At 37.7% G+C, this 13,365-nt stretch overlaps 1 protein-coding gene across 1 annotated transcript in view; it reads right to left on the bottom strand.

Annotated features, from left to right (window-relative positions):
• The window catches only part of LOC124722941 (rho guanine nucleotide exchange factor 17), a 649,460-nt gene that overhangs the window by 40,349 nt on the left and 595,746 nt on the right, over positions 1–13,365 (bottom strand). Inside the window, exons 13-14 of the mRNA XM_047248104.1 lie at positions 8,059–8,334; positions 5,032–5,099 (exon numbers count right to left, since the gene is read on the bottom strand). Coding sequence (XP_047104060.1) covers positions 5,032–5,099; positions 8,059–8,334 — 344 coding nt within the window. The remainder of the gene's footprint in view (positions 1–5,031; positions 5,100–8,058; positions 8,335–13,365) is intronic.

Below are 13,365 nucleotides of genomic sequence, written 5' to 3' on the forward strand. Positions count from 1 at the left end.
ATACATGCTGATTTGTGGACAGAAATGCTTCATCTCAAAGAAATTTGTTATTTTCTAACTGAGAATACATTGAAGAATTTTGCTGCAAACTGATGTTAATGATATTGATCTGCAATATTGTGGTTCCATTCTTTTACCCTACTTATATGCATGAGTCACCTGAGTATTTTTCCAGTCACTTGGTACTTAGTGCTGGATGAGAGACTCATGATAATTGCAATCTAAGCAAGGTTCCAATGCAGCAGAGCATTCCTTGTAACGCCAAACTGGGATTCCATTCAGGCCCTGGTAACTTATTTGATTCGAACTCTTTCAATTGCTTCTCTACACCAGGGATGGCCATTACTATATTCTCTATATGGGAGTCTGTATGACACTCAGATGGCAGTATGTTTGTACAATCCACCTGCACAAATGTGTCCTTAAAGGCAAGATTGAAAACTTCAGAATGCATTTTGCTGTCTTCTATTGCCACATCAGACTCATCAGGGAGTGACCTGATAGAAGCCTTTGACTCGCTTAGCAATTTTATGTAGGACCAGAAGTTTCTCAAATTCTCAGCAAGATTATTTGCTGAGGCATGATAGTGGTAGTTACAGTATGCTTTGTGCTGTTATGTGGTACATCTTTCAGCTGGTAAATTGTTGTCACAATGTGAGTGCCACCTGGCAGTGGTTGCAGTGTGTTGTAACTGGAGCAGTCAAAGTGATGAGTTGGCATGAGCTCATAAACAAGTACTGACTCAAGGACATGGTTACTGTCACATGTGGTTGGCTAGATTGTGCAGTGGATATGTGCAATAGTGGAATCTGAGTAATGGATCACTTTGTTGGGTGTCCTGTTTCATGGTGCCATTGGAATTTGTATAAACACCCAGCATGAATAGATTGCATTTGTTGGCGACACATAGAAATTGCATTTGAATGCTGAACTGCCAGGACAACCACTTGTGCATATTTAAACCATACACCATCCAAGATTAAACTGAACAGTAAGTCTTTTCTGTTAACTAAAGTTATTTGGAGTGTAGTACTTTATAAGACTGGTGTTTCATGTTAACTCTTGTTGTTATGTCCAAACTGGTGCAGTTTGGTTAACTAGAATAATATTTTTCAGCTTGTGAACACACACCTGAATTAATGGGTCTAATGCTAAGTTTACTGGAGAGAAACTGAGTTGCTTCAGTGGTACACAAGTGCAAATGAAACTGGCAGTAAGCTTATTAATGTAAGGGCACCATGTATAACCACACAGGAGGCACTATATTACCAAATGCCACAGTAGTGACATTCATGTGCTACTGAAACAACTCAGTTTCTCTGTAGTAAACTTAACATTAGAGTTACGCTGAAAAATATTATTCTAGTTAACCAACCTTCACCAGTTTGGATATAACAACAAGAGTTAACATAAAACATCAGTCTTATAAAGTACTACACTTCACATTCAGTCTAGATTTACCCAAATAACTTTAATTAACAGAAAGGACATACTGTTCAGTTTAATCTTGGATGAAGTATGGTTTAAATATGTGCAAGCATTTGTCCTGCCAGTTCAGCATTCAAACAAAGCTGGGTGTTAATTCAAATTCCAATGACATCATGAAACAGGACTGTCAGAAGAGTGAAATAGTCAATTACTGCACATGTCTGCTGGAAAAAATAGCCAACTGCAGGGGTATCGTCAAGTGAGCACTTGCTCACAAGTTCACAACAACTGACCACCTTACCCACTCCAGTCCCAGCACCCTGTAACTAGTCCTAAGTGGTGCTCGTATCATGGTAATGATGCACCAACGGTAGGATGTGACACCTAATGGCACAGGTTTGTGCATTGATCTTCTTAGATACGCACAAATTTCTACTAACTTTTGTCTATCATCATCTGTGCATTGCTTGTTGGGCAGAGAGTGCAACAGTCTCTGCTTCCTCAGCAATTTCCAAATTTTGCTATTAAACCACCATGGTTTTTTTCCATCCTATATCCAATTACCAGGACATACTTCTTCAGGGCATGATTTATAATTTGTTTAAACTTTGCCCATAATTCCTTTACATCCATCATACTGAAATTAAATGATGTCCTTTCATTTTGTAAGTGCATTGCTAACAAATGCTTATATGTTCCTTCTACCAAAAATACTTCCTAGCCTTCTTGATGGATTTATTAACTTTAGTAACTGTCATTGTTATGATAACATCATAATCACTAATCCCTATCTCTATACTGATGCTGTCAATGAGGTCAAATCTATATAAAACTACAATGTTTAAAAATTTCCATAACATATAGGCTTCAAACTAGCTGCTCAAGCCAGTTTCCAGAAAATGTATTGGAAAGCACTTCACAAGAATGCCTGGCTGTGTACACCTGAAATGAAACCATCAATGTCGCAGTCTATACATGGTGTGTCAAACTCACCTTCAGTTAATACTGAATTACTGAGTTACTGTGCGTAGACTTCCTTTGAAAGATTCTAAAACTGTCACAATAAAACCAGGCGTCCAGCAAAAACATCTGATAATTAACTTAAGTTCACTCAGACCTGTTACAAGCATCCAGACAACTTCACAATCAGGGTGTTTTCATCTTGATAGACATGATATTTTTGTCAACTGCAATGAACATTTCTCCTCCTATGGTGTCTACTCTGTCTTTTTGATATGCATTCCACACCTCATTAAATATGTCACAGATTTATACTTTGGGTTTCAGCCAGCTTTCAACTCTGATAATAATTTGAGCACAACAATTTTCTCGGAGGGCAGTAAATTCAGCAGCCTTTTTATGAATACTTCAACAGTTTACTGACAAAATTTTGACAGTCAAAGTGTCTTTATTTTGTATATGGTCTGATTCTGCTCTCTGCATTTTGATTGGTGAGCATTAATCACAGTACCTCAAACTGACACCTAGTCTAAAAAACCTCCATACGCACTCCACAAGTACTCTGCTACATGAGTAGCTACTTCCTTTGTGTAGTGCACCTCTGACCAGTCAAGGGGAGTCCTACAAAAATTACCCATCCCATAAAGTAGGCCAGAAATCTGTAGCCAAGATCATCACACAATTGACAAAACCTTTGGGTAAGACCCTTTAGTCACCTCCAAACCAAAGGATCCTTATCAGTCCCAGGAACAATGCTGCAGATTGTGAGCTCTGCTTGCACTCTCTGTGCAAGGCCAACAGTCTTCACCACTTCTGCCAGCATCCTGTATGAAGCAAGGGTGGCCTCAGAACCCAAATGACAGATGTCATTGGTGCTGATATAAGCTAGAACTTGTAGACGGCTGTACCTTGCTTGTTCAACAGCCACAGGCAGGAACTCCTGTACATCTCAGATGATTTCCATTAGGGGCCATAATGCACCAAACATTGAAACTCCCTATAACTAGCAAATCCCACACACCCATGTGCCTGTTCAGATTCTGCTGAAGGTGCAGACACCCGTTCACTCAGAGGATGTATGGGCAAGTGCAATTGTCCAGCCTGCACATTGACTCTCTGCCTCGAGCAATGCAAATATGAATTGTGTGGTTGGTAGAAGTTACTGGGAAATAACTGTATATAGAGATATCAGTATTGATTTCATTCAGATTGGTTCTAATCAAGGGCACTTAGTGTTATTAATGACCAGCCTTAGTTTCATCCCTAACTGCAAAATTCTCAGTTACAATAGGATACAGTGCAACACCAATTGATAATTTATTTGTTAATCCAATTATCTTGCATGAAATCAACATGGCTCTATAATAAATGTTATACCTCACCTTGAGGGTCAAATATCAGTAATAAAGGATCCCAATTAAATAAATTTCACTAAAACTGGAATAGTAAAATTTCACAGAATCGTAAATGCTAACACAGTTACATTATACAGAGAAAATTTACAGAATGAACAAGATGAGAAATTTAATGACTTACTGAAATCTTCCTGACAACACTATGAATCAAGTTTTCCTTTACAGTAGGTCAGGGACAAAAACAGAAGAGGCTGAGAGAAGGAGTGGTAAATATTTGGAAATAAAGTATGCTTAGTCAGGAAGAGAGAGCTTTATTTAATGTAGAGGAGTAGCTCTTATCTAGGCTTAAAAGAGCAAACTACTCCCAGCCACATACTTCAAACACATGTTAAGTTGTCATAGCAGTATACAACCCTGTGTCATTGTAAAGCAGAATAATGTCAAGAGACAACTTGACTTTCTACCTACTTTACAATGAAATCTTCACAGTGTTACATAGTAGACATTTAAATTCGCAGTTGTCCCCTAAGATTTTTTGTGCATAATATCTGCTCCAACTTGTTTGGCTTACTTGAGGATTGGGTTATTACCAGCAGTTATGACTGCATATTTCATCTACCATGACAGCACAACTCAACAGAGATGTAATGAAAAGTTAGTGTCCCGGTAAGGCAATGTGCATTATATTGAGAAGTGGGCCACAGAAGTTACTTTCTACTATGATTAAGCTCTTGCTGATTTCACTCTGGTTTTACTTTGTTTTCTTCACAAAATCTGAAAAAAATGTCTTTCAAGTCATCAAAGATGACATGAACTGGAGTTTATGTGTAAAAAGTCAAGATACTAGCATACAATCAAACAAAATGATCAGTTCCTGACAGTTTATGATTTTTCACCTTGAACATATATTTTGCATTAAGAAAAATTGCTTATTTTGTATTATCACATAACATTGTTTTGCTAGGAATGAGGAGGATATACAAAACATTCTACCATTTTTGTATGTGTTTGAACAAAATACACATCTAGCATTAGCCAAATGTGTTTGCTCTAGTTGGCTGTTTAACACAACACTTTTATGCTCTGGTATTGCTGTCAGGCCATGGTGACAACAATATGCCAAGAAATTTTCAAGTTTTTTGTGTGCTTTCATCTCTTTTGCAACATTTTCATTTTTTATGCAAATAAAAGTGTTTTGATCAATACTGACTTTAGCTCAACATTTTACGTAATAGATTATAATGGTAGGCTTTAAAATAAAAGAAAAACAAAGAAAACTGTCTCTTACTTGAGTCTCTAGTGTACACTGTGATATCTCCATTTGCTAAGGACACAAAAACTCTATTGTCCAGGTATCTGAAAAAAAAAGATCATTAAAAATACAGTGTTAATATGTGACTGCTACATTTAATGGAATAGATTCTTAGGATATTAGAGACTGTTTTAAGGAAAAGAGTTACAGAGGTAAAATTATTGATCTTCTTTCATATCAGGGCACTCAAGTAAGGGCCTGGTTGGATAAAAATCATCTCACACATAATCCTATGATGAATTCTGTGACATGTAATGGCAAAGGTCATAAGCAAGAATGTAATTGGCAACACAAAACTTGTTATTTAGTAAAGATTTTAACTATCACAAATAATTTTGGTACCATGTTCTCTTCCAGTAATTTGATGATATTCATCTAGCTTATTAAATGTTTTGTAAATACTATATTGAATACTTTTCTTGTTTAGTGGTCAGGCACAAACAGAATCATGGTAATATTTAAATGAATCTGTAAAGACGGGAATGCATTAATGATGGATAAAATCTGGACTGACACAATGTGGATATTATGCCTGCAGCAATAGGTACAAGAAATATCACCTATCACTAGAACAAAAACTTCTGCTAATGCAATGGAAGAGTAACAGTAGAAGTGACTGGGATTAGTAAACAATAGGACAACTTAGGGATAAGAGCTAGTATATGCTTGCCTTTATGATAGACACACACACAGGGTGTACATAAAGTCAAGGAACACTTTCAATTATTTATTGCACAAGAACCAAACATTGTACAGATATCATACATATGTCATTTTGAAGAGAAACTCTGAAAGTTTTTTCATGTATACCGCCACAGTGTAGTTTGGTAATCTGCCGATGGTCAGTGCTAGTCACAAACATGGCAAGGTCAGGTGCGGAGTTCTGCTTTCTGTGTGTTGGAGTTTGACAAAAACAATAGATGTTTAGAACCAAGTACAGTAAGAAGCCACCAACAAGAAAGGCCATTTACCACTGGCACAACAAATTTGTTACAACAGGTTGCTTGTGCCTGGCAAAGAGAAGCTGACGTCTCAGTGTGAGTGAAGTGAATGTGGAGCATGTACAAGCAACATTCATAAGGAGTCCAAAGAAATCAGCACATTGTGCATCCCATGAACTCAAAATGGCTCCAATGACACTGTGGAAAGTCCTATGACAGAAGCTGTAGATGAAACCATTCAAATTGTAGCGAGTGCAGAAGCCCAATGATGATGACAAGGACAAGGGTTTTGAGTTTTGTTCGCAGTTGCAACAGTTGAATGAGGATGGAGATAGCATTGTTGACCTCTTAATTTTTAGTGACGAAGCCACTTTTCACACTAATGGGAAAGTGAATAGGCATAATTGTTGAATCTGGGATACAAAGCATACACACAAATGCATTGAATTTGAGTATGATTCCCCAAAGGTAAATGTTTTTTGTGCCTTGCCACATCAAAAACTGTACAGGCCATTTTTCTTTGCTGAGAACAATGTCACTCGATATTCCAATTTGGACATGTTGCAGCAATGGCTGATGCCTCAAATGCTGTTGGACTCTCCGTTCATCTTTCAGTAGGATGGGGCTCCACCCCATTTTCTGTGGTGTCACCGCCAGACACCACACTTGCTAGGTGGTAGCCTTTAAATTGGCCGCGGTCCGTTAGTATACGTCGGCCCCCCGTGTCGCCACTATCAGTGATTACAGACCGAGCGCCGCCACACGGCAGGTCTAGAGAGACTTCCTAGCACTCACCCCAGTTCTACAACCGACTTTGCTAGCGATGGTTCACTGACAAAATACGCTCTCATTTGCCAAGACGATAGTTAGCATAGCCTCCAGCTACGTCATTTGCTATGACCTAGCAAGGCGCCATGTTCAGTTACTATTGATATTGTGAATAATTTACAGTCAAGAGCGATGTTCACCATTTACGGATTAAAGTTAAGTATTCTGCCAGCTACGTCCGTTTTTCTAAATTCTAATTTCCTTGACCTGTTCCAGACCTCACGCCAGCCTGCGTGAGCTAAAACGTGTGCCTTTCGGCTTCCTCTAATAACACGGTGTTGGCTCTTCTGCCAACCCACAACATTTTCATCATGAAGTTTGTGGGTACCTGAACATGGAGCTGCCATTAATGGATCAGCTGTGCTACAGAAGAGGACAGCTGTTTCATGAAATGGCCTCCCCGATCACCAGATATCACTCTATGTGACTTTTTTCTGTGGGGACACATTAAAGATCTGGTGTATGTACCACCTCTACCATGTGATGTAGCAGAGGTCTGGGAGAGAATATGGAAATATTGACAAGAATTCGATTACTGTATTAAAGTTAGCTGGGTCACTCATGGTTTGCATATCAAATGTTTGTAAAAGAACTTTCAGAATTTCTCTTCAAAATGCAATATTTATGATATCTGTACAATGTTTAGTTCTTGCGCAATAAATAATGGAAAGAGTTACCGGACTTTATGTACACCCTGTATATATAGTTCAGCAACAGTTACAAGAAATGTCACCTATTAGCAGAACAAAAACTTCTGCTAATGAAATGGAAGAGTAGCAGTAAAAGTGACTGGGACAGTAACGAATAGGAAAACTTAGGGATGAGAGCTAGTAATATGCAGCATGTATGCTTGCCTTTTGATCTAATATGAAAGTGATACTTTTAGAAATCCTTTGTGGGCCTGTCATGGTTTTATGAGATACAAACTAAAAAGGATATTATATTTAACAAATGCTCCTTACTCAGAATACGTAAAGAGGACCCGTCAGTTCAGTGAGGTAATTTCATGGAGAAACATTCACTCTGACAATGGTTCATCGATCAGAATGACATAAAAAATACTATGAAATGGGATATCTGAAAATTCTCATAAGTGCAAATTTTATTTACTGTGTTGCACTGTAAAACTTTATCCAATCCCTATGGAAGTCAAGAAGCACAACACACAACTTGAGCACTGCTATCTATAGCTTACCGGATTGCCCAAATTAATTGAAAAAAAAAGGACACTCACATGATACAATGTACTGATGAGCCATGTTGAATTTTAATCTTGTTCTTCTTGATTCTGATGTTATCAGTGCAGTTGTAGACATGGATGCAGCCATCTTCAGTACCGAGCCACATGGTGGGCTGCATGCTGTCACTATCCTCTGAGGCAGGCACTGTGGCTATGCTCACTTCACTTGGTGTTGCTGTTATACTGACTGGCTCCATTGAATTGTTCTTCTGTTCTTCATCTGCCCCAACACACTCCTCTGTTTCATAGTCACCATCACTAGAAGAACTGCTGTTGTGCACATAATACAAAAAGAGTGATATGCGTATATCAGGTAATTGCACTTTTATGTAGATAAAGAAAAATATTGCCAACCAGTTATTCTTATTTATGAACATTCCATACATTTTAATACATTTTGGTAACAAATACGGTAAGTTATAAAAATTTACCTTTTCTGTTACAGGTATTAAGTTTTGGGGTACTGAGTACACTATACACAGTTAAAAGATGATAACTGCTAAATCTATGTGACAAGTATCCCAAATTCTTGCAGGAGGTAGTATGGCTCAGAACCAGAAAAAAGTCTTGTAAACATATTTTTGTAAGCAAATACATGTTTAGATACAAGACATTTTACTCATGTCAAAAATGGTCAGTAATTAGTGGTGTAGGCTGTCTTTCTGTTGAAATTTTTTTCTGACTTCTTTTTAATTTTTTTTATCACTGCACATAGTTCTTTGACTGTAATATTGTTGTCAGAACAGACAACTGTCTCTTACATCAGCCACTTTGTCTGTATTGTTTTGAGGTTGTTCTGACATCAGAACAAGACTAATAGTTCTGCAGTGTGTGAACAAGGACAATAGTGAAATGTAGTCCTTAACAAGTTGAAGGGCAAGAAAGGGAAGCAGTAGTTGTGAAGGGAGTGAGATAGCATATCCCTTGATGTTATTCAGTCTGTGCATTGAGCAAGCAGTGAAGGAAACCAGAGAGAAATAGGAGAAGGAAAAATTTCAGGGAAAAGAAATAATAATTTAGAGATTTGCCAGTAACACTGATACTCTGTCAGATACATCATGGCACTTGGAAGAGCTGCTGAATGAAATGAGCAGCATCTTGAAAGTAGGATATAAGATGAATAGCACCAAAAGCAAAACAAGAGTAATAGAATGTAGTCACATTAGTGTATTGTACTCTTCTATTGATCCTCTTCATTATTTGTGTACATAAATACAAACTGACAAGGGACAAGTCAGATGAGGATGAGATAAGACAACATGAATTAATGTGATGATTATATACAGGAGATTATATACAAAAAAGCACTTACACACAATTATACTTAGTCTTTTTAATTCAAACCATGACTAAACCTGAAGAAAGACAAATGCATGGATATTCTTAACAATAACATGAAAAAGTAATAGGATGTTTACCATTCTTACCACATCATGTGATCATAGTTCAGATCATAATCTCTTTTTGCACAAAAGACACAAATATTCACTAAAACATCAGACTCTGCTTATCAATTTATAACAATTAATATAGTATTAAAAAGTTCCTAGTTCTTGAATTGTTTATGTGACCATAGCTTAGAACTGCAGTATTTTGTATAAAAGACACAAATTTGAAAATTAAAAGAAATTTACAACTTATACAATATCATGATGAAAATGTGTGAATGATATTCTAGTTCTTTATGCTAACAGTTCAGGTGATGCTGAGGGAATTAGATTAGGAAATGAGACTCTAAAAGTAGTACACGAGTTTTGCTATTTGGTCAGCAAAGTAACTGATGATAGCTGAAGTAGAGTGCATATAAATTGTAGACTGGCAATAACAAGGTAAGCACTTCTGCAAAAAGAGGAATTGGTTAGTATCTAATACAAATTTAAGTTTTAGGAAGCCTTTCTGAAGATATTTTTCTGGAATGTAGCCTTTTACAGAAGTGAAATATGGTTGAGAAGCAATTCAGACAAGAAGAGAAGAGAAGCCATTGAAATAAAACATAATCAATAGGGCTGGTTTCAAAAATGGAAGATTTACAAAGGTTGCAGTTGCAAACATCAAAGCATCTGTAGTGAGTGCACTGAAAAACAGAATCAAGTCTGCAGTATATTTCTCAGCCTGTCAAAGGCTGTGTGTTTCACAGACTTCTGTTAGGAAAATGAAACCATTATTGCATATGAGGCAGAGCAATAAATATTATCAAGTCATTTATTAAAAAATGCGCAAAATGTGTAGCTTTAAACATAAAAAAGGTAAGAGGTTGGAAAATGTGCTTTCAACATTCAAAGAGGTAAAATATGGTGAACCACAAGGTTCAGTATTGGGACCATTACTATTTATTCTGCGTTTAAAGGACATGCCAGAAGCTTTAAATGAAACAGTGATCATATATGCTGATAATATGTCTCTAGTAATTAGCAGTGAATCTAAAAATGACCTATAGATGACATGTTTAGAGAACAATAGGGCATACAAATATTTTAGGGTGTGCAAGATCTTTTATAAATGGAATTAAAACAACTTTCATGAGTATACAAGCAAATAAGGCAGTCAAAGCAGATGATCTTGATATCAATCTCAGGTAGTTAAGTACTTCAGAAGTTTGTGGCACTTTATAGCGCTTGTATGTTGTGAGTTTAGTGGTACTTATAAGTGACTTATCTGACTTCCATCTTCGTCTTTGCCATGAACTTCTAAGTTGTATGCTTTTAGTTATCTGTCTTTACCAAGTGCTTTTGGACTTTAATGTTCATGAATAAAAAATAATTCTGTATTTTCAAAAGCTACATGCAGTTATTTATGTGTATAAACCAAGAGGTCACATAATTGGTGAGCCCATTTTAAGAACTTTTGTGCCTTCAGCACAGCATTTTTCACAAACGGCAGAAATATGTATGAACATAATGAATGACAGAAACAGGTTATTCCACACCATTGTTGACAAAATTAATAAACTACATGACAATGTACAGATTTTGGAGCAGTCTCTCTCTCTCTCTCTCTCACTCTCCCTCTCTCTCTCTCTCTCTCTCTCTCTCTCTCTCTCTCTCTCTCTGCTATTCTGAATGTGAACCCTATCCATTACAACAAAAACAGTGTTAATTCTGCAACACTCACATATTACAGCATAGTGAACATTTCTTTTCTGAAGCAGAAGACTTTAAACCAGACTTAAAGACTCTCTTGGCTCAGATAAGTATTCCTGGTTCACAACAAGGTGTACAACAAGGTGTAACAACAAGCTCTATAACAAAACTGCAACCACAGTTTGAAGTAATGAGATATCAGTCGATCAGTTCCAGCAGTTCTTCCATGCCACATTTACAGTTTAATGCAATGAGTTATTCATCTACCAGATCCAGTAGTTCATCTGCACTGCACCTGCAATTATTGGCCCCACTATTTATACACACCAAACAGCAAACTTGGTTTGTGGTGATGGAGAACATATTCTGGCAGCTACAAGTAAACAATGACTGTGAGAAATTTACTTTGATGGCAAGCAATTTGGACCAACAAACTACAGCATTGGTGTTGAACATTACTGTGCCCTGGCTGCCAGAGAGAGCATACAACAAGCTGAAACAAGTTGGTTTCTTGCTCCATGAAATCAACCAACCTCAGTGTCGGACAAGTAATATATCAGAAGAAACATGATGAAAAGGCCCCATCAGAGTTCTGGTGACCTCTACACAAGCTAATAGGTGGCTCCAGAGTTCGCAATGGTTTATTACTATACATTTTGCAGCAACAACTACAGGCGCAAGTGCAAAAAGCATTGACAATATGCCCCAATAAATCACATGAAAAATTGTTGCAGCTTACTGATAAAGTATACACAATGCTCGAGTCACTCACAAGAGTTGCCATGACAACACTCAACACTGTTGCACTCACCAGCAAAACCTGACATATTCCTACTAGTTCATGTGAGGAGATAGTTCTATACTGTGCAGCTGTCATGACACAACATTTGCCCATTGTTTCTGAGGAAATATGAAGCTTATGAACTGCAGTGGAAGCCTGACAGGAAGATTTACATGGAACAGCAACAGTGGGTTGCTGACAGTCCAATCAAGGACCAATTAAACCTGGCCACAAAAATAACAATGACAAAAAAATAGCATCAGCTGCAAATGCTGGTATGACAAACATTTTGGCCAACATGCTGCAAAGTGCACTTCATCGTGCAGTTACTCAGACAGTCAGGGTGTTCACAGTAGAAGTGCAGTGTCTACACACAATCCTCAACAGCCATTTCCACATACACATTTCACTGCATCAAAAAGAATTTGCATAGCAGACAATAATACAGGCACAAAATTTCTGAAAGATACTGGCTCTAACATCAGAATGCTGCCTGCCAGCCATGCACAAGACAACAAATAGGATGTTTAAGTGTGGTTGAAAGCAGGTAACACATCCATTATGAGCACTTACACCCACAATGTTCACCTTTGAAACTGGTCTTTCTAATCGTTTCACTTGGGCATTAATACTCATAAATGTCTCTGACCCTAGTTTGGGCACCAACTTCCCCACACACTTTTTGCTAGAAGTTAGCCTGCACGGAGAACACTTACTGAAGATAGTCAACAAAACTGCAATATCAGGGACTACAGATTGCCTTGTTTTTAGTGCATTACACAGAACTGACAATGCATATGCCTCTGAGAAATACATCCACATCTCACTCAGACAACCCATTTCAGTGTGTGCACACAGAGTTGCATCAAACCACACTTTCAGGATGGTCAACTAATCCCTACCTACAGCCTGCAGACACATCACCACCACAGTTGGCAGCTTCTACACTGACCCATACAAGAGTCAGTCTCCAGATCAAGTCTAACATCAAGACAGTCTGGGTGCTAGGTTCTATCGCTGGAGAGTGTGTGTGTGTGTGTGTGTGTGCGAGGGGGGAGGGGGGGGGGGGGCAGGTGGGGTGGGGTGGGGTGGGGGCCACTGTGTGGCAGTGATAAATTCTTATGCTTGTGTGTCATCAGATTAGTGGTCCTTATAGGTGACTTTTCTGATGTGTATTTTTATCTTTGCTGTTCCCTTGTAAGTTTTATACTTTTAGTTATCTGTCTTTACTGAATTATCTTGTATTTTAACATGTGTGAATGAAAGTTAATTCTGTACATTAGAAAGCTATGTGCAGCTATTTGTGTGGATAAACTAAGTGCCCACAAGTTCATTGAAGAATTGATGGTGGGGACTTTCATGTCATAGGATGATAATCTATTCAAAAAGTAGCACAAATATATTTCTCCTTAGATAAATATCACAAATTGTCCATTATGA

This window comes from Schistocerca piceifrons, chromosome X (genome assembly GCF_021461385.2).
Source record: "Schistocerca piceifrons isolate TAMUIC-IGC-003096 chromosome X, iqSchPice1.1, whole genome shotgun sequence".
NCBI classification, from domain to species: Eukaryota; Metazoa; Arthropoda; class Insecta; order Orthoptera; family Acrididae; genus Schistocerca; species Schistocerca piceifrons.